Source organism: Nothobranchius furzeri, chromosome 4, assembly GCF_043380555.1.
Source record: "Nothobranchius furzeri strain GRZ-AD chromosome 4, NfurGRZ-RIMD1, whole genome shotgun sequence".
Lineage (NCBI taxonomy): Eukaryota > Metazoa > Chordata > Actinopteri > Cyprinodontiformes > Nothobranchiidae > Nothobranchius > Nothobranchius furzeri.
In genome coordinates this window covers 67,687,613-67,709,715 of record NC_091744.1, presented here as the reverse complement: position 1 = coordinate 67,709,715, position 22,103 = coordinate 67,687,613, and the positions used below count along the sequence as shown (strand labels likewise).

General features: G+C 43.6%; 2 protein-coding genes across 2 annotated transcripts in view; both read left to right on the top strand.

Annotated features, from left to right (window-relative positions):
• ice2 (interactor of little elongator complex ELL subunit 2) overlaps positions 1–17,148 on the top strand; it is a 29,199-nt gene extending 12,051 nt beyond the window's left edge. Inside the window, exons 12-15 of the mRNA XM_015964454.3 lie at positions 4,707–4,791; positions 15,786–15,836; positions 16,199–16,442; positions 16,827–17,148. Of these exons, the coding sequence (XP_015819940.1) occupies positions 4,707–4,791; positions 15,786–15,836; positions 16,199–16,442; positions 16,827–16,973 (527 nt within the window). The 3' untranslated portion in view covers positions 16,974–17,148. The remainder of the gene's footprint in view (positions 1–4,706; positions 4,792–15,785; positions 15,837–16,198; positions 16,443–16,826) is intronic.
• A 156-nt stretch (positions 17,149–17,304) lies between these two features.
• LOC107388766 (annexin A2-A) lies at positions 17,305–20,346 on the top strand. The gene is made up of 13 exons (XM_015964456.2): positions 17,305–17,445; positions 17,914–17,972; positions 18,059–18,152; positions 18,325–18,419; positions 18,489–18,602; positions 18,711–18,801; positions 18,883–18,962; positions 19,059–19,118; positions 19,248–19,341; positions 19,435–19,530; positions 19,605–19,663; positions 19,884–20,006; positions 20,083–20,346. Exons 2-13 carry the CDS (start codon positions 17,925–17,927, stop codon positions 20,137–20,139), a joined length of 1,011 nt encoding a protein of 336 aa, XP_015819942.1. The 5' UTR covers positions 17,305–17,445; positions 17,914–17,924; the 3' UTR covers positions 20,140–20,346.
• Positions 20,347–22,103: the final 1,757 nt, after the last annotated feature.

Here is a 22,103-nt window from a genome sequence, read left to right as displayed (position 1 = left end):
CCTTCAGGAGTCTAGTGACTTTCTATCCTCCACTGTGAAGCTGTCCAGACTGGTGATTGTTGGTGACTTTAACATCCACGTTGATGATCCCTCCGATCACTTTGCCATGAATTTCTCCAGCCTTATGGACACCTTCAGCTTTACCCAGCATGTTTCTGGCCCCACACACAACAGGGGGCATACTCTAGACCTTGTTTTTACCCCGAGTCTAAATGCTGACAGTGTTTGTCCTGAGGATGTTTATATTTCAGATCACCATTGCATTTTCTTTAACTTGTCAGTTTCTGCGTCCCCACCTCCAGCTCGCCGTGTGGTTAGTTCTCGTTTTCTTAATGAGAGCACAGCTAGCAATTTTTCTGCTGCTTTTGATCCACCCTGTTCTTCTGATAACAACCCAGATTCCTTACCTTCTCAGTTTAACGAGCACTGCCTCTCCATTCTGAACAACATCTGTCCTGTCAGAACCAGATCAGTTCCTGCAGTGAACCCTACTCCCTGGTTTAATGACAGCCTGAAGCGCCAATGCAGAAAAATTAAGCGTTTGTGGAAGAAAACCCATCTCCATGTCCATCTGCTGCACCTAAATGATCTTCTGACATCCTTTAACTCTGCAGTCAGAGACGCCAGGGTTTCCTATTTCTCCAACCTGGTGTCCCAAAGCAAAGGGAACCCCAAGGTGCTGTTTAACACCATCAGCAGCTTTGTCTCTCCTGCTACTCCTACAGCCTCCATCCACTCTGTTACAGACTGTGAGAACTTTCTGTCTTTCTTTGTGGACAAAGTCGATAAGGTTCTCATCTCTCCTTCAGCCTTGTTGCTGCCTCTCCCGACTCCAACCAGGCCCATCATCCTAGATAGCTTTGCTCCTGTTTCTTTGCTTGAGTTAACCAAACTAGTTAACTCTATGAAGACCTCTCCATGCCCCCTCCACATCTTATCCTCATCTTTGTTTAAAAGTGCTTTTCAGTCCATCGGTCCCAGCGTGCTCTCTATAATTAATGCTTCTCTGGTTTCTGGTCAGGTCCCTGCTTACTTTAAGAATGCCGTAATCCACCCGCTTCTTAAAAAACCGAGTCTCGACCCCTCTCTCCATAGCAGCTTCAGACCCATCTCTAAACTTCCGTTCATCTCCAAGATCTTGGAAAAGGTTGTGGCTAAACAACTCCCAGCTGCTCTTGATGAACATAACATCTATGATAGCTTCCAGTCAGGTTTTCGTAGAGCTCATTCTACTGAAACAGCTCTTCTTAGGGTCTCTAATGACCTTCTGACTCACAGTGATGCAGGGGACTGTTCTGTTCTGGTCCTGCTGGACCTGACTGCAGATTTTGACACTGTTGACCATCACCTGCTACTGGAGAGGCTGAGAGACTGGGTAGGTCTATCAGGATCTGCTCTGGAGTGGTTCTCCTCTTATCTTTCTGAGTGCTCCTTTTCTGTGGCCGTCTCCAAGTTTAGGTCCTCCACCACCTCTCTTACCCATGGTGTCCCACAAGGTTCTGTGCTGGGGCTTCTGCTCTTCCTCCTCTATCTGCTTCCTCTTCAGCACATCCTGAGCTCCTTCAAAGGAATCTCCTACCATGTTTATGCAGATGACATCCAACTGTACATCTCTTTTAAGCCCCATGAGATGTCTAAGCTGCAGCTGTTACACACCTGCCTAGACTCTATCAAAACCTGAATGGCTGGGAGCTTTCTTCAGCTGAATGAAGATAAGACTGAGATCCTCATCTGTGCCCCAGACAAGCTGGTTCCCAAAGTCAGAGACTCTTGGTCAGCTTGCTTCTCACACAAAACCTTCTGTCAGGAATCTTGGTGTGACCTTTGACCCAGCTCTCACCCTGGATTCTCATGTCAGTTCTCTTGTTTGCTCTTCCTTCTTCCATCTCAGGAACATTGCTAAGCTGAGTCCCATTCTGTCCCACTCTGAACTTGAGACAGTTATCCACACCTTCATCTCCTCACGCTTAGACTACTGTAACTCTCTTTTCACGTGTCTGAGCAGAACCTCCCTGAACCATCTACAGGTGGTTCAGAATGCCTGTGCTCGGCTGGTGACCAAGTCCTCCAAACACACCCACATCACCCCGCTTCTCCTCCAGCTTCACTGGCTGCCAGTCAACTTCAGGGTTCATTTCAAGATCCTGGTTCTGGTCTATAGGGCCTTACATGGACAAGCACCATCTTACATTGGTGATCTTCTTAGTCCCTACACCCCCAGCAGGTCCCTGAGGTCCAGTGATCAAAGCCTACTGGTTGTGCAGCACCAGGCTAAAGACCAAAGGTGACAGATCATTTGCTGTTGTGGCCCCCAGACTCTGGAACTCTCTCCCCCTGAGCCTGAGATCAGTGGACTCAGTGGTCTCCTTCAAAAAGCAGCTGAAGACTCACTTGTTCAAGCTGGCTTTTGTGTGATTTTCATCACCCTCTCCCTGTTCTGCTCCCCCTGCCTATTCCACCTTCCTCAGGATCCACTGATTTCCCTCTTTCCTTTTCACTCTCTCTCTTTCTTAACATTTTTTTAATCACAATTGTATATTTTTGCTCATTTTAAATATATTTTTAAACATTTTCTAAATGCTTTTTTATATTTTTACATTTTTTGTCTTTGTGAAGCGCGTCGTGATTTTTGTCTTGAGAGGCGCTATAGAAATGATATTTTCTTCTTCTTCTTCTTCTTCTTATACCCATCCTCTGATGGCTACTTCCAGCAGGATAATGCACCATCTCATAAAGCTCCAATCATTTCAAATTGGTTTCTTGAACATGACAATGATTTCACTGTACTACAATGGCCCCCACAGTCACCAGATCTCAACCCGATAGAGCATCTTTGGGATGTGGTGGAACGGGAGCTTCATGCCCTGGATGTGCATTCCTCAAATCTCCATCAACTTTAAGATGCTATCCTACCAGTATGGGCCAACATTTCTAAAGAATGCTTTCAGCACCGCGTTGAATCAATGCCACATAGAATTAAGGCGGTTCTGAAGGCGAAAGGGTGTCAAACACCGTATTAGTGTGGTGTTCCTAATAATCCTGTAGGTGAGTGTATATATCTCCCATAGAGCACTGGTCATTTTATTAGGTACAGTTGTTCAGTCTAATGTAACCATAACCATTTAGTCACCTAGATGAGAGGAAAACAACTTAGAAAAGTGTTACTTCTGGGCAAAACTTGCTGTTTTATAAGCCAAAGGTGGCCTGGCTCAGTTGGCTTTTCTAAGAATCAATTTTCAGAAAAATATCTTTGTTGTAGCGACTCACCCATCGCCGTTTGACCATCCACAGCCACAGAGATGGCGTACACGCCGCTGGAGCGTGCACCGCGTGTACATCTAACTTCAGTTCAACACCTTGCAATGGTTGGAGCTTAAATTTGCCAAATCAAACGTCACCACTAGATCACGGTGGACCTTTTGCTGGTTTGTCTCCTTTCAACATTTGTACATTTTTCCAGAGGCCTGTTGGTTTTATTTTTCGAGTTGAGTTTATTTGAAATTTTCAGAGTTTGACGTAATTACAAACACTATTTAACCCCATTAAAACAGAATATTAACAAGGAATTGGCCACATGTATGCTATCGCCTTAATAATCTAAGACAGAAATTGATCCTCACATCCACTTTGCCTAAGAAGAAGAAGAAGGCAAAATAAAAGCAAATGCTGCCCCCCCCCCCCTTTTTTTTTCCACACTATCAGAGCCTTAATTTACATTAAAAGTTGTCACCTTTTTCACAACCTTTCAATCTGCTGGTATAGAATGAGGAAGAAAGGCGATATCGGTGACATGGCTACTTGTGCTTGATGGGCTGCTCTGGTCTCTGGCTTTTACAGAAGACGAGCAGTAGTTATGTGGATGAAAGTGTCGTGTTTCTGTCCAACAGCGTAGAGGAGGATGGGCAAACCTAAGCAACAGTAGCTCAAATAACTACTCACCATATCTTAACTCCCATTTAATCTCAGAGCAGAAGACACACCGAGTGTCGTTACTGTGGAGTAAAATCAGAGTTCACACTGGATCATCAGAACGAAACAGGAAGAGATTGGAGAATGTTTCATGTGACGATCAGGTGGTCAGGGACCAATTTTGGTGCCTTATGTCAAAGGTTCAGGCTGCTGCTGGTGTAACGGTGTGGGGGATGTTTTTGACCCACTTTGGACCTTTTCATATCTGAGCTTGGTTTAAGCATCCCAGCCTGATGATTGCTGCTGACCACAGTGGACCCATCCTCAGATGGCTACTTTCTCTTCTGTTACCAGCAGCAGTAAGTCAGAGAGAAACCTAGCTGTTTGAACTCATACCAAGCATCTCCTTGGTAACAACATTATGCAACAAGAACAGCTAAGCAAAGCCTTCCCTCTATCTGCTGGTTCCTAGTTCATCATGAGGCTTACCGTGTGCCATTCCCCGTTTGTGTATTCACGGCTGTGGTGGTAGGCTGTATAAACACTCCGTAACTAAAGACATTGTTGAAATAAGCAGACCTTCCCAGCTGGTGTGGGAGGTAGAAAGGAAGAGGGAACCAAAGATCTTATTTCACCACCCACTCTTACTTCTCCCTGTGCTAGCAAACCACCACAGATTAATTACTGTGTAAGAAGCAGGGATCAGCATGGATGCGGAAGGGAAGCTCTTGATGTTGCTCTAAAACTTTCTCTCTCTCTCTTTCTCTCTCTCTCTCTCTCTCTCTTTGGCTCTGAAGCTCACATCAGTGCACACACATCAAAAATGGCTCTGCTGAGGAAGCTGCCTGACGACTGGAAGCAGAACATCTCCTGCGGGTTTAAGTGAGTTTAAACCCAGAATGATCATAGCACTGAATGTAGAGGAAATTCACCCAACTAATCAATTCTTTACATCATTTTAAAACGGATTGGTGCTCAGGTTGAACGTTTTATTAATGTGTTTGAAGAAAACAATAATATAACTTGGGTGGTGTATTTGAATCCTACTGACTGCATAGCTGTGTAAAGACTGTTGGGAAAGCCTTTCCATTGTAGGTTGGATCCAGAGGGCCCTGTCACATGACTTCTGGACTTTGTCTGAACCCAAACATTACTGTGAAGATAATCTCTAAACACAACTAAGATGCAGTTGATCAGATAGGAGGAAGGCTGGAGAGGTTGGACTCTTTAGAAAGTCATACAATAATGGAGCTGATGAGTGAGGGACAGGGACTGTCCGATATTGACCAAAGACCAGATTGTTTATTTCTGAGAAGTAGATTAGCCAATGGCTAGCCCACTCTGGTCATCACAAGACACTTCGAGCAAGTTCAGGGGTCTCATTTTTCAAACATTGCGTAGAATCCTTACTAAAACCGTACTTAAGCTCAGCAAAAAATAAATAAAACGTACTTACCCCAAGTAGGTTTGTGATCTATCAAACATGGAGTACGCACAGCTGCACGCAATCTCCGCTTCATAAATCGGAGACTAACGAGAATGTTTCTCAGCTGCACTGTAGTCACATCCCGCCCTCACCACGCCCACTTACTGCCATAAATAGTCAATGCAAAGTGCCTTGTGGATCTCATGCATATACATAATTCAGCTGTTGCAGCGCTCCGCCAATGACATGGCGACCGTAGATCAAGGCAGATCAAGGAATCGCAATTTCACAGAAGCAGAAATTGAGGTAACTGTGGGTGAGGTCGAGAAATGAAAGGAAGTGCTTTTGCAAAACAAATAAGAGAAAATCCACGGAGTGGCACAGTGTTGCTGAAGCCGTCAATGTTGTGAATTCTTCTGAGAGATCTGTGGCGGATATAAAAAAAATGGTCCAATCGGGATTTGATCACCAGACTCCCGGGTGAAAGTCATGCATGCTAACCAGTCAGCCAAACGGAGATCTCCTTTGTCCAAGCAGCCAGGGCACATGATCGATGGGGTCACAGTGACAGGACACACACTGTCACAGACGCATGACATTTTGTCTTAATCTGTCCCTCTGCTGATATTCTGCATTTCATATTCTGCGCTCCAGGCTGTGTGTGTGTGTGCGCGCTCGTGCGCGTGTGTGTGAGAGTGTGCGCTTATGTGTGTAAAACAAGAGATAAAGTGACCAGTGAAAGCAGGGAATTAAAATCAACATAAATGAAGGCCTAACTCAAACACATTCAGGGAATGCCAAGCGGAGGAGGTGGGTTTTTAGGCGACTCTTAAAGGCTGGCAGAGATGGGGATAGCCTGACTGAGGGTGGCAACTGGTTCCAGAGTGACAGGGCTAGGACTGAGAAAGCCCGGTCCCCACGAGTACGACACGTAGAACAAGGTACAGCGAGCAGGCCTTGGTCAGAGGAGTGCAGAGCGCGTGATGGGGAATGTCTGTTCAGGTGCGTGGCCAGATGGGGGGAGCACTACCCTGGAAGAAATTGTAAACAAAGACCAGGAGTTTAAAATGTGAACGATAACAGACTGGAAGCCAGTGCAGGGAGGCCAGAACCGGACTGATGTGGTCCTGTTTCCTGGTCCCAGTCAGAAACCTGGCTGCTCTGTTCTGCACAACCTGTAGGTGGCGCAGTGATGACTGACACAGTCCTGCATATAGAAAGTTGCAGTAATCAAGCCTAAAAATTACAAAAGCATGGAGTACCCGCTCCAGGTGGGCTCTCGACAGCATAGGCTTGATTTTTGCAAGGCATCTGAGATGAAAGAAACTGGACTGGATCACAGAGTTGATGTGAGCATCAAATTTAAGTCCAGCGTCAATTTTCACCCCCAAACTGGTGACAACTGGTGGTTTTGAGTAGGGAGAAAGAGGGCCAAGATCAACATAATGACCCACAGCCCTGCTGTTGGGGTGAAAAATGATGAGCTCTGTCTTTCCCTCATTCAGATACAGATAGTTGGCCATTAGCTGAGACCACCTCGTTAAGACAGGACACAAAGGACTGGATAGAGAGAGACCTTTCTCTTGACACAATGGAAAGTAAAGGTTGGTTTATGCTTGACGCGTCCGCGAGGTTTGCACGGCTCTGTGCGGCAAAATTGCATCATTTTGACAACCATGCCCCACCACCTGGCCTCCGCACGGCCCAAACTTTCCGTACCGCGCACCTAGGAAATTTTCTAACCACGCAGATGGTCGAACACGGAAAAACATGGCGGACTGGCAAGAACGAGTTAGGACAGAGGTTCGTAAATACAGACATTTGTATGATTCACCTCTCAAAGATCACTGTGATCAACATGTTGTTAATAATTCTTGGAGAGAAATGGCTCGTACTGTCGGAAAAGACGAGGACGCTGTTAAAAAATGCTGGAATGCCATGTTGTAAACAATAGTAATTTTTACTTCTACTATAGTGTAGTGTTGGATGCATGCCGTAGAGCTCCATGCTGCCCCCTACAATTTGGGAGAATATTGGCTCACCGCAGAGACAAGCCGCATGAACCATAAACGCTGCAAGTTGTGAAGCGCATTCCATCCGCGGGCCGCATCACCAAGTGGAAAGTAAATGCGTCAAGCATAAACCAAGTTTAAATCTGGCAATCATCAGCATAGAGATGGAACGCTAGGCCATGTTTACGAAAGATTGACCCCAGAGGAAGCAAATAAATGGCAAACAAAAGAGGACCAAGGATCGATCACTGTGGGACCCCCCAGTGGAGCCCCTCCCAAGAAGAGAAAACATCACCTAGTTTAACACAGAATGTCCTGTTGTGGAGATACGATCTAAATCAATCCAATGCAGAGCCTTTGATCCCAACCCATCATTCCAAGCGATCAAGCAGAATCACGTGGTCAACCATGTCAAAAGCTACCGTCCGATCTAACAACAGAAGCACCACAGATGTATCCTGATCTAGTGATAGATAGATATCATTTAAGACCCTCAGTAGAGCCGATTCTGTGCTATGGCCAGACCTGAACCCTGATTGGAAAACCTCAAACAGATCAGAGTCAGCTAAATGTGAGACCAGCTGCTGATAAACGACTTTCTCAAGCAGTTTTGATGTAAAAGGCAGGGTAGAGATAGGCCTGTAATTTGCGATCACAGAGACATCAGCACCAGGTTTCTTCAGGGTCGGCCGAACAACTGCTGCTTTCAAAGCAGCTGGGACCACACCTGTGCTGAGGCTCCCGTTGATAATCTGACCAAATGATGGGCCAAGTCACGGAAAGGCAGCCTTCCAGAGACGAGGCGGCAGAACGTCAAGTGGAGAGCCAGATGGCTTCTGCCTCGCAACAAGCTTACTCAGCTCAGAGTATGAAATGGTATTGAGGGAGCTCAGGGTGGGTGGTGATGGAAGAACTGGAACAGGGTCAATAGAGTTACCAGAAACAGCTGCTCTAATGCCTGATACTTTGTGAACAAAGAATTTGTGAAAATCTTCAGAGTTTCCAGCAGCTGTAGTGGACATGAAGCTGGGCTCCTGATACACCTGAACAGAGTTCAGTGTTTTGTAGAGAATCTTGGGATTCTTGGAGTTTGTTTCAATGATGTCTGCAAAATAGGCAGTTCTAGCAGCCCTCACAGCATACTGATAAGCAACCAGTGATGCTCTGAACAACTCACGCGAGACCTATAGGCCATCCTTTTTCCACTTTCTCTCAGAGCATCTGCACATCCGCCTACAAGCCTGTGTGACATCAGAGAGCCAAGGCTCCCTCCTAGGCCTAGACTTGCAACGCTTGAGAGGGGCAACCACATCCAGGACCTGATTACAAAGTAAATCAAAGTGGTGTGAGTAATGATCAATGTTAGATGGATCTGGGTTAAAGGACTCTAACCTTACAGACATACAGTCCACGGACTTTGCAACAGTTTCGGCATCCAGGGCTCTGAACCTAGGAGCTGGAGCTTCACACACAGGGAGAGGACGTGGCAACGTAACATCACAGAGTATTGGAGAGTGATCAGAGAACACAGGAGGCAGTCTCAAGGTTAATGACAGGGAGACCAAAAGAGAGAACCAGGTCCAGGGTGTGACCCCTGGCAAGAGTTGGGGACGATACCCATTGAGTTAAATTGAATGAATCTAGCAAATTCAAAAAGCCTTTAGCAAGCACATTGTCAGGACAGCAGATATGGATGTTAAAATCCCCAGGAAATAGGACAGTCATATTTTAGGATACAGTCTGCCACAAGATCATAGAAATCATTTAGGAAGTTAGTCAGTCTTTGGAGGGCGATGAATCAGCACAGTGAGCAGGCGGGGGAAGATGCGCAGTTCAAACAGGCGCATTTCAAAGGAAGAAAATGACATGATAGGTGTAAGCTGTTTATAAGGAAAGCTGGATTTAAAAACAACAAACAGCCCACCACCTCTGCCCCGCGATCCAGGGATATTAAAACAGGAGCAGCCAGGTGGTACCAGCTCCAGCAGGATGCTTGAGTCACCAAACGGGATCCAGGACTCACAGATGCCCAGAAAACTCAAGCCATGTTGAATAAAAAAATCCCGAAGAATAAAAGTTTTGTTCTGCACTGACCTGGCATTGACCAGACCAAACCGGGTCTGCGGCGGGACCGCAGCACCGAGATCGCGCACAGGCACCGTGAATTGGGCTGCAGCACCAGGATCGCGCATGGGCAACATCTCTTCCAGCTCAGAGCCCGTAACCAAGCGCAGATTCTCCCAGCCATCCCACCCTGGCAAGGTCCTCGAGCTGAATGGCCGTGGCGCTGTGCCAGCTCACCCTCAGTCTGTCAAGTTCACAAGGCAGGGCGCAGAGTAATCCATCAGACGTCTCGGAGCCACCGGGTCACAAGCTGGGCCGAATCGGACCAGCCGCTTCTTCAAGGATCCAGGAAGTCCAGCCCGACGTCTCACGCGCCGGCTACCTCGCTTTCTCCGTCTTCTACGATGCTTCCTTCTCGAGCTGGGACGGACAGAAGGGCGACACATCACGGCCGGGGGGGAGAGAGCTCACGGGCAGTCCAAACAACAATGCCATCCGTGAGGTTCCCAGCCCCCGCTACATCAACAGGAGGACGAAGCCTCAGCAGCGCAGCTCGATCATAAGTCACCAGAGACGCCACACCGTTCAGAAAATGAATCAGAAACAACAAAAGTGCATAAAAGCCAATAAAACACAAGGTTCCATTGCGTGAAGAGAACGAGCAGCTCACTGCGTGTACCCGCGCGAGTGCCATCTGAACTCTGTCCAAGGTCCTTAATCAACTTAAAGTTGTGCACATTTTTCCGCTAAGTTTTCTTTCATAAATCCCAAAGTTTGCGTGGAAAGTTGCTTACGCAGTTTTCTGACCCCGTTTTGTGTGTAAGCAAGCTTGATAAATGAGACCCCAGGGTGTGCTCCGAGGGCTCTTATCTGTTAGCGTAGAAATCTAAACCAACCCTAGTTGCAGCAAAATGATTTTCCTCTGCAGGGTGACCTAGCCACGCTCCCTTGTAGCCTCAGCAAGTTTACACTTGGCCCTAACAGTTTTGTGTCTGGACAATCACGGCTCTCTACATTTGTTGGGTAGGCTAAGCACCAAAGCTGTGAAGGAGAAAAATTGCAAAGATTGAGTCGGCTCAGGAAGGACACTCGTTTGAACGGCAACTTTGGACTATTTAGACTTGGGTTTTTCTTTGAGACGTGGGCAGATAGAGGTACTTAGGACATTTATTTTGAAAAAGGATGTAAGTGGTTCAATTCAATTCAAGTTTATTTATATAGCGCCAAATCACTACAAGCGACATCTCAAGGCACTTCACATAATAAACATTCCAATACAGGTCAGTTCATTAAGCCAATCAGAAAAAAGTTTCCTATATAAGGAACCCAGCAAATTGCATCGAGCCACAGACTAGTGTCAGTGACTGTACAGCAATCCTCATACTAAGCAAGCATGCAGCGACAGTGGAGAGGAAAACTCCCTTTTAACAGGAAGAAACCTTCAGAGGATCCTGGCTCAGTATAAGCAGCCATCGCCACGTCTTACTGGGGATCGAGAAGACAGAGCAGACACACACACATACACACCAAGTTATGTTTCTATGGTTGCATTGTGATTTCTTAGTAAATATTCTATTTGGTGAGAGATAAACTTTATTGTATTATCCTAGTGAATCTATAATTAAACAGGTAAACTAGTAGCAGTAGCACATTCAATGTCAAGGAAAGTAAAGTGTTGTTATCAGGAGAGGGAGAAGGATTAAATGGTTAGCAACAGTGTTCAAGCCAATGGCCCCCTCCATGAGGCCACCACAGCTCAGCAGATCATCATTGTAGCTTCTTCTGGGGAGAAAAACACTTAGAGAGAAAATAAAGTTAACAGCTGAAATTGCACAAAATAGTACAGTTAAAGAGCAGACTGTAGAAGAAAACAGTAGAGTGTGAAAAGGGTTCAGTGTATCCTCCAGCAGTCTAAGCCTATAGCAGCATAACTACAGAGATAACTCTGGATAATCTATCCTATTTAGATGTAGGCATGTTGGAGGCAGGGCAAGGGAGAGCCGTCTTTACCGACTGTACACTCCACCTCCCTGTACTCCCCCACTTGTACAGATTTAGGCTAACATCAGATTTTAACCATAGGCCCTATCAAATAAAAATGTTTTAAGCCTATTCTTAAAAGTAGACAAGGTGTCTACCTCACGGACTAAAACTGGGAGTTGGTTCCACAAGAGATGAGCCTGATAACTAAAAGATCTGCCTCCCATCCTATTTTTTAGATATTCTGGGAACCTGCAGTCTGAGAGCAAAGTGCTCAGTTAGGAACATATGGAACAATCAGGTCACTGATGTATGATGGAGATTGATTGCTAAGAGCTTTATATGTGAGAAGGAGGATCTTAAAATCTATTCTGAATTTAACAGGCAGCCAATGTAGGGAAGCTAAGACAGGAAAGATGTGATTTCTCTTTTTAATTCTCATCAGAACTCTAGCTGCAGCATTTTGGATAAGCTGAAGACTTTTACCTACATTCTGCGGACTTCCTGAGAGTAATGAATTACAGTAATCCAGTATTGATGCAATAAATGCATGAACTAGTTTTTCAGCATCACTCCTGGAAAGGATGCATCTAATCTTAGCAATATTCCGAAGGTTGAAAAAGGAAATCCTACAAACCTGTTTAACGTGGGATTTGAATGACATGTCCTGGTCAAAGATAACACCAAGGTTCCTTACTTTGTCCTCAGAGACTAATTTAATGCCATTCAAGTCAGGTGATTGACTAAGCAATTTCTTTTTCTGAATTTCAGGTCCAAAGATGAGAACTTCAGTCTTGTCTTGATTTAAAAGTAAAAAGTTTTGAGTGATCCAATTTTTTATGTCTTCAAGACAAGCCTGTAATCTAACTAACCGATTAGGTTCATCAGGGTTAATGGATAGATATAACTGAGTATCATCAGCATAACAGTGGAAGTTTATCCCATGCTGTCTAATGATTTTACCAATTTGGAGCATAAGTATAGTAAAAAGAATTGGTCCAAGCACTGAACCCTGTGGTACTCCACAAGTAACCCTGGAGTATGGAGAAGATTTGTCATGTACGTTTACAAAATGATATCTATTAGACAGGTAGGATTTAAACCAGCCTAGTGCTGTTCCTTTGACCCCTACAACATGTTCAAGCCTTTCTAAAAGAACATTGTGATCTACTGTGTCAAAGGCAGCACTGAGATCTAACAAGACTAGAACAGACACAAGATTCTTATCTGAGGCCATGAGAATATCATTTGTAACTCTCACTAACACAGTTTCAGTGCTGTGATACTCTCTAAAACCAGACTGAAATTCCTGAAACAGAGCATTAGTGTTTAAATGCTCACATACTTGGATGGCCACTATTTTCTCAAGGACTTTGGATAAAAATGGAAGGTTAGATATTGGTCTATAATTCATTGGGTCATCTGGATCCAGAGAAGGCTTCTTAAGTAAAGGTTCGATTACAGCAACCTTAAAATCCAGTGGTACGTATCCATTTACTAAGGATAGATTGATTATATCTAGAATGGGGGCAGTAACCAAAGGAAATGCTTCTTTAAATAATTTGGTTGGGATTGGATCTAAAATGCAAGTTGAAGGTTTAGATGAAGCTAATATTTTTGATAACTCTGAAAGCTCAACTGGATCAAAACGGTTCAAACGCAGATGAGGTTCTACAGTTACCTCTGATGCTGCCTCACTTACTGAGGAAGAAGAAATCGCATTAGGGAGGATGCTAATGATTTTGTTTCTAATAGAATTAATTTTACTTGTGAAAAATCTCACAAAGTCATTGCTGCTGAGGGCTAAGGGAATAGATGGTTCAGAGCTATGATTCTGTATAAGTTTGGCAACTGTACTGAAAAGAAATTTAGGATTATTCTCATTCTCTTCAATTAGCGATGAAAAATAAGCAGTTCTAGCTTGTTGAAGCTTATTTTTATAAAGCACAAGACTATTTTTCCAGGATAAGTAGGACTCCTCCTGGTGTGTAGAGCGCCATGTTCTCTAAAATTTTCTAGAGTTTTGTTTTAAAGTTCGTAAATGAGAATTACCGGTAAACCAGGGAGCCAACTTCCTGTCCCTAATTACCTTCTTTTTTTTAAGGGGCAACATCATCTAATGCCACACATAAAGAGGAAGTAACATTATGAACTAAACATCAATTTGTGAAGGGCTAGAAATAAAATTATTGCCCTCTGATATGTTCCTCTGAGATGCTGAAGATGGTAAAGATGAAACAGTTGATTTAAAAGATGCAACAGCGTTGTCAGATAGAGACCTACTATGGTGAAATTTACTTTCATGTCTCGAGAACTCAGTTATAAAAAACTCAAAGGTTATCAAAAAGTGGTCCGAGAGGACTGGATTATGTGGAAATATTATTTCCTCACACTCTATGCCATAAGTCAGCACAAGGTCTAATGTATGATGGCAGGAGTGGGTGGAGCTATGTATTCTTTGGGTAAAACCAATTGAGTCTAAGATATTACTAAAGGCTACATTGAGGCTATCATTTTCAATGTCCACATGAATGTTAAAATCCCCCACTATAATGACCTTATCAGTATTTAGCACCAAATCAGATAAAAATCAGAGATCTGATCCAAAAACTCAGAGTACGGGCATGGTGGATGATACAAAACAACAAACAAGAGTGGTTTTACAGTTTTGCTATCTGGATTAGGAAAACTAAGAATAATATGTTCAAAAGAACCGTAACTATTAATTGGTAAGGGATTGATTAATAGGTCTGAATGAAAAATGGTTGCTACTCCTCCTCCTCACCCTGTACTTTGAGCAATATGATGATTTAAATAATTTGAAGGAGTCGACTCATTTAAGCTAACATAGTCCTCTTGCTGCAGCCAGGATTCTGTGAGAGAGAGCAAAGAAATCTGATTATCACAAATCAAGTCATTAACTAACAAAGTCTTAGAAAAAATTGGTCTAATGTTCAATAACCCACATTTAATTTTTCTAGTTTTCTGCTCAGTTGAATTTGTTCTAATATTTATGAGATTTCCATGATTTGCTTTATTAAGTCTGATATTTAATCTGTGTAATTTTGGCCGTGGGCAGGACACTGTCTCTATGGGGAAGTGGGTGGGTAACAGTACAGAAGCTGCAGAGGGATGTGTTAAACTACGACTCTGCTTCCTGGTCTGGACCCTGGGTTGTCATGAAGGACTAATAAAACTGGCCATGTTCCTAGAAAGAAGAGCTGCTCCATCCAAAGAGGGATGGATGCCGTCTCTTCGCATCAGACCAGGTTTTTCCCAAAAATTTTTCCACTTATCAATGTAGCCCATGCTGTTTTCAGGACACCACCTAGACAACCAGCGGTTGAAGGACAGCATGCAGGTTGTTCTTCAACGGTGTATGGCAGACTGCCCTGTTGACTGACACCCGTAGCGCTAAATACATCACGTTGCGTGTTGCTCCGATTGGTCCTAGTGCTGTTCAATTACATGCAGAGATGGTTCAAAAGACAACCATAGGCTGCACCCTATGACTTGGATGTTTCAATGAGTTGTGGCCAGACTACATAATGCCCCTTCCACACTAGCATTGACTCCACACCGCCCGGATAGCCCCAGTCAGCCCCAGTTGATTCCACACATCCTTGCTTAGGAATGCAAGGAATTCAGCCAGAGAAGTTCTCAGGTCCTAGGTAATGAGCATGACAATGCTGTATGACCAGGTGGGCTGATTCTACCCACCAACCAGAAGCTTTCCCTAATGGAAGGTGTGAATTTGAACCTGTTTATCAGTCAGCAGTGGGGGTGTTGGCCCTGGTCAGCCTGAAGCAGACCACCTCAGGACAAGGGATGAGAAACAGTCCAGTTGCGCCCAGAATAAAAGCAGGCTATGCTAATGTTGGAACTCTGCTATCCAGACCATGCAGAGCCGATGCTAGTGTGAAAGGGGCTTTATAAAGACGGCTTGCCAGGCTACTTCCTTGCGGGACATGCCCAGAAAGCAACCAGGAAGGAGTCTAGTCATTTGCATGAACCACCCCAGCTGCTTCTCCAAGCTCCGTCCCTTCAGAAGAGCTTCATTTCAAATACCTTTATTTTTAATAACATTCTAATATATTTACTGATGAGAAAATGATGATGGTGGAAAAGGTTATAAAACATAGCACAGCTGTTTGGTTTGTACAGAAATGTAGCCACATGCAGCACTGTGTCTATGATGTCTATATGTTTCTGTTGGTCACATTAGTGACAGAGATGCCACCAGGCTGTTGGGTCATCATGCTACGGGCTACTGACCTGCTGAGTCGGACTGAATCATGAGTGGCTGTCATCCTCTGGTTTTTGTCATGTTATTGTTGAATTTTAGACCTAAAGAACAGAGTAAATGTTGATTTTTTTCCCCCCTTCATTTATAGGCCTTCCAAGTCCTTAAATATACTGCACCACCTACTGAAAAAGTTAACCAGGTAAGTTGTTTTTATTATCTTTAGTTTGATTAATTACATTTCATCAGCCCTGCCCTAAAAGACAAGTGCAGATGATGTCAGCACATATTTCCTAATGCATAGTTTGCTCATTCATTTATTCATTCATTCATTCATTCATTCATTCATTCATTCATTCATTCAGTTCTTCAGCCTGAGGAAAAATCTGACATGACTCCTAATCTTTGTGCTGGAGTTACACAATCAGTTGCTCAACACATAATAGACACATGATGTTCTGCTTTCTTTAGGCGCTGCTCACCTTCATTCCTGTCGTCACTCGTGCAAAAAACAAAAAGTGTTGCAACATGCTAATTTAATAAAGCCTTGATTTGCTTTCACAGGTTAGATGAGGGACAGTACCTGATCACGCACAAACATGGGGAACCATTTGTGACCATTCTAAAGGCAGCTGATGTAAAAGCGAGTCGGGGGACCTTCAACCTGCACCAGAGCTACAGCTCTGCTCCACTACCCCCCAGATCGGGGCTCGTGCCTTGGATACCCGTCGACCCGGCCGTGGTCCTCCCTTTTCACCAGAAGCACGGCCGGGTGCCCTGCACATTCCCACCAAAGAATTTCACCAAGGTATTTGATTTGGTTACCATGGTTACGGCATTCATATACATACCGACGTGCATAGATCTACCAGCAGATGATGACATAGAAGTACTGGCAAGAACATTGGAACAAAAGCTTGTTTAGTGTCTGGGAAGTCCACGCCCCGTTTAAACACACACACACACCCTCACTCTGAAGTCCTGCAGTAATCATGATAAATGAGAAACTACTGAGTAATCAATGCAAAGTTTCTGACTTATCAGTCGGCGACTTGAGCGTAACATTATCTGCTGTAAATTATTAGTGTAGATTTTAGAGATGGGATCAAACATTTGTTCTTTCAAGCAGGAGAAAACCTGTCAATAGTCATCTTTGATCTTTTTAAAATAACGGTCTTTCCCCTCTTGACAGGCAGCCAAAGTGGGAGCCAATAATCCTGGAGCTGGACTGAACAACAACTCAAATGCACAAGGCAAGAAGAAGAAGAAAGGCAAACAATCAAAACGTTCAGCTAAACGTAACAAATACATCAAAAACCTGATTCAGAAATGTGTTTGAGATGTCTAATCGAAGGATTTAGTTTCATGCCATTTATATTTCATTGTTTAGGTTAGAACAGCTGGACCTGTGAACCTGCACTTTTACAGTATAAAATGTGTTTTTTTCTATATATTTTCTTGTGAGTTTTGCTATGTTTTGGGTGAAAAAAAATAAAATTTCAGTGAAACAAACACGGATGTAATGGAATTGTACAGACTCAAGATCACACGCCTTCTTCTGAAAGTCTCTAGCAGGCTAAAGAATGTTGTGAATCACTTAGAGAGTGTGTGTGAGAAACTCCCAGTTGGCTTTCGGAGTGAGATGCCTGGCTCGAAGGCTCAAACCCGCAGAGGAACAGGGTGGAGTCACGGGTAGGGGAGGGGGAGCCGAGTCATGGGTGGTGAAGGCATCAGTCTGATTTCTGGTGACTAAAGTTCAGCCTTCACACCCTTTTCACTTCAACATCACTGAGATCATTTCCACAGCTAAGGTACGTTTTACTCCTTGTGATTATTTTTGCAAAATGTAAAACTAAAAAAGTTTGATACATTTCCTGTCTTGTAATGAGTCATAACTCATGACTTGTGTTTATAGGTAACTTTATTGACTTTGTGCAAATCAGTGAAGCCTTTTTCTTTAGCTTTAGCCTGTTTATCCCAGATTCCTAAAGCAGCCTTGTTGCTAGCATGTACGTGTTTTCAGGATCCAAGCCAGACTAGGGTGTGGTCACGTTAGTGTGTCTATAATAAAAGAGTCACTCCCAGCATGGATTAGGGGGACGTGTTATTACCAAAAAACCAAGGTACTGCATCCACAACAGGAAGATTATTGACAAAAGTCGGCTGTAGTCACAGATTTAGACCCACATGAGCTACTTAGGATGCCTCTGTTGAGAAAACAGTGTTAAATGTTTTATTCTTCAGTCTGAACAACCATTAAAGACAGGTTTATCTTTCAGAACCGTTGAAGATGGCTTTGGTGTCAGAGTTTCTGGGACAGTTGTCTCTCAACGTCGGGGTAACGTCATCCGTTTTGTCTTTTGATGAAAACTACACACTGCTCACAAATGAGTCATTTAATCTCTAATTTGCTTTGAATTGCAGTCCAGTGAGCCCAAATTCCCCACTGTGGTGCCAGCAGTGGACTTTGACCCAGACAGAGATGCTGCCAGAATAGAGACGGCTATCAAAACCAAAGGCAAGAGACACTCTGGAGTTTTTGTCCCCCTCCTCCCCCAACAGATTCATAGCTGGTGTCTAAGTCAGTGTCCATATCTGTCCCTCGCTGTGTCTGAGTCACTGTTCGTCAAACAGAAAACATTTTCTTAAACATGTCAGATTTCTTTCTAAAACGTGTCTTCTCATCTCAGGAGTGGACGAGCAGACCATCATCGACGTCCTAACTAAGAGGACGTACCATCAAAGGAGAGAAATTGCTTTTGCATATGAAAAGAGGACAAAGAAGGTACAGAAATGTTATGATTTAAAATGTTTTCCATAGAATATCAGTCCAGTGATGCTGTTCTATTCGTAGGACATGATCTCGGCTCTGAAGGGAGCGTTGTCTGGCTCGCTGGAAACGGTGATCCTTGGACTGATGAAGAGCACCGCTCAGTTTGACGCCTCAGAGATCAGAGGATCGATCAAGGTGAAGAGCCAGGATGTGGTCTGGTCGAAGAGGAACACTCCCCTCTAGTGGAAGAGCTGTGTGACATGCTGTTTTAGGGGAGAGCTCTTAGATTTCTGTCTCTTTCAGGGTTTAGGAACAGATGAAGAAACATTGATAGAAATTTTGTGCTCGCGCAGCAACGATGAGCTGGTGGAAATCAAACAAGTCTACAAAGAATGTGAGTTTGAAATGTCACTTTTATGTAAAGGGTTAGAGATGCTCTAGAATAACCAGAGACACACGTTTATTTGTTCTTCAGTGTTTAAGAAAGACCTGGGGAAAGACGTGGCTGGAGACACCTCTGGGAACTTTGCTAAGCTGCTCTTGGCCCTTGTGGAGGTGGAGTTTAATTGTCATTAACTGCTTTTTCCCAAGGAAAAAACAAACTAATAAAACTGCTGATGAAACCACAAATCCTGTTTAATTTTTGCACAGACCAAAAGAGCCGAACCATCTCCTGTGGTGGACTATGAGAAGATTGATTTAGACGCCAGAGTAAGTCACTCTTCTCACTTTCTCTTCAATAATAATTTGATTAATTCCTTGTTTGTTTTTGACCCCAGAAAACTTGCTAATTTCTCTAAGTTTAGAAATGATACCAGTTCATCCTTTGGTTGTCCTCAGGCTCTTTATGATGCTGGAGTGAAGATCAAAGGCACCGATGTGAACACCTGGATCTCCATCATGTCTGAGAGGAGCGTCCCCCACCTGCAAAAAGGTTCTGCTTCCTGTCTTCTAAAAACCTATTGGGATGAATGATGATTCTAAAACAAACAAGGTAATGTTGATCATTTATTGGTTTTCCTTTTAGTTTTTGATAGATACAAGAAGTACAGCCCGTACGGCATGGAGGAGAGTATTGTGAAGGAGGTTAATGGAGATTTACAAAAGTCCTTCCTGGTTCTAGGTGAGCTTCCGTCTTTATTAGCATCACACAAGAGAACACATGAGATGATTTATTCAGCTTTTTTCTGCTTCCAGTTCAATGCTTTGAAAACAAACAGCTGTACTTTGCCAAAAAACTGAATGAGGCCATGAAGGTACTTAAACGGCTTTTTCTTCCTCTCTCTTGTTAAAGTTTGTCTTTTTAAAGGCTTTTTTAAGCAAAGTACGTCGACTTAAGAAAGTAGGAATTTGCTGCAGGAAAAAAAGAGGAATTCAAAGTTGACAAAAGTTATGTTACAAGAGTCTTGCATCATGCTGCAGTTAGGAGAAAAGAGCGTGCACAACTTAAGTGCTGACTTGTTCTCGTCTGTTCAGGGTAAAGGAGCCAAGGAGAAGGTTCTGACCAGAATTATCGTGTCACGGTGCGAGGTGGACCTGAAGAAGATCGCCTTTGAGTACAAGCGAGAATTTGGGCAGTCCCTGCAGCAGACGATCACAGTAAGCAGCCTGTTTCTGTTTGACAGAACATGTTTTATCATGCAGCCTGATTTACCTGCATCATTCATTTCTGCAGGAACATACCAAGGGAGACTACCAGAAAGCACTGCTTAGCCTGTGTGGACCTGAGTAGTAAGACGGATGTCATTCTCCTAAAGAACTGCTTATAAATCCTTGGAAACTTTTACTGGAAGCATGGGCCTCATGTGGGAATCATGTGGGAACAAATAACTCTGTTTGCACAAAAGTAGAATTACAACATGGAAGAAAGTTTTCCACAGAGGAACTTGTGTTATATTCTGTGTTTTTTCAGACCAAAACATTAAAAGTGTTGCTCTGATTCTCTGTTTGGTTTTTTTGATTGTTTGTTTGTTTGTTTTTGCATGGTCTTGGCTGCTATTGTAAGTTTAGCCACCAGAGGGCGATATAGCTGCATAAATAAAAACCTCAAACCATCTGATAGAATAAATATTCACCAAATGTTACTCAAAATAAAGTATTTGGTATTTAATAACACATTTTCTTTTTATAACTTACGCTCTTCTAAATAATAACAGACTGTAAATTAAAATCATAATTAATAAAAAGCTGTTATCATACTTGTTTTCTTCTGCATACTTAAGGAAATGTTGACACGCAATATCCATCCATCCATTTTCTGAACCCGCTTGTCCAAGTAGGGTTGCGGGGAGTGGGGGGGTGGGGGGGGCACTGGTGCCTTTCTCCGATGGTCAATGGGCAATCAGGCGGGGTACACCCTGGACAGAGTGCCGAGACACACAGGACAAACAATCATGCACACATGCACACACACACTCACACCTAAGGACAATTGAGACAGACTAATCAACCTAACAGTCATGTTTTTGGGCTGTGGGAGGAAGCCGGAGTACACGGAGAGAACCCACGCATGCACAGGGAGAACATGCTAACTCCATGCAGAAAGATCCCAGGCCGGGAAGCGAACCCAGGACCCTCTCGCTGCAAGGCAACACCTCTAACCATTGCGCAGACCTGACACGCAATAATTAAAAAGAATTTATTTGGTTGGTGTCTATTTCAACATTCGACTGCAGATGTAAAAATTAATGAAAGCAGGAAATCCTGAAAGACAAACAAAGATGGGAGTATCGGCCTCTTTCGCCACGATGCATCTCTGTGAAGATGATTTAATCATTAGTGTGTTTTTCCATGTTTGTTTGGTGCTAATATTTTAATTAAAAATGTTAATTTTACCTCCGGCAAAGATGATTTGCATACCACTAAACAAGCGTCTATACAACGTGTTTCTGCTGTTTAGTTTGTGGTCTCTCAGGATAAAATAACCACAGTGTTGTCAAGGCATTTCCACTGAAGTGTAGAAAAAAGCCCCAAATGGGAGAATCAGAACTGCTGATCACAGTGATGAGGAAAGGATGGAAGGAAAAGTGCAATCATTTATTGGAGGATAGAAGATTGTGTATCATTGTGAGAGAAGCTGCCTGTTTTTTTAAGTGATTTAGTAGCTAAAAAGTGAACAAAATGGCTCAAAATTTTAACAAGACGTTGGATTTATGATCGTTTTGTGATAATATTGATGAGAACATTAGCCTTCAGTGATGGCTTGTGTTTATAGGCCATAAAAACATAAAATATGGTGTAAAGTAAGATAAAACAGTATTTTGTGAAGCAAGGAGAAGGAGATTTATGCACGGGTGTTGTGACAGATTAATCTCTGCATCATAAAGAGAAAAGTACCTCCATATTTCCCTCCCCTCTTTTTTATATGGATGTACAACATGCTGTTCTGCTCAAGGCCGGCCCGTAGGGACCTCCGGCAAACCCAAGGGGAACTCTCTCCTCAATTGAAACGATGCAATTTACTGTCCCAAACAGAGGCACTTCATCATTCAGAGGACTTTAACCCCATGAATGTCAAGCACGGCGCACGCTGAGGAGGGGACAGACTGCCTCGCGTTACAACAGCTGCCACAGACGCACGAGAAGTCTAACAATCTGAACCATAATCACCTAAAGCATCCGCATTTGAGAAAATATTGTTATAGTTTGACGAACTGAGTTTCTATTCAGGACTTGGCACACCTTCCCATCTGCCTG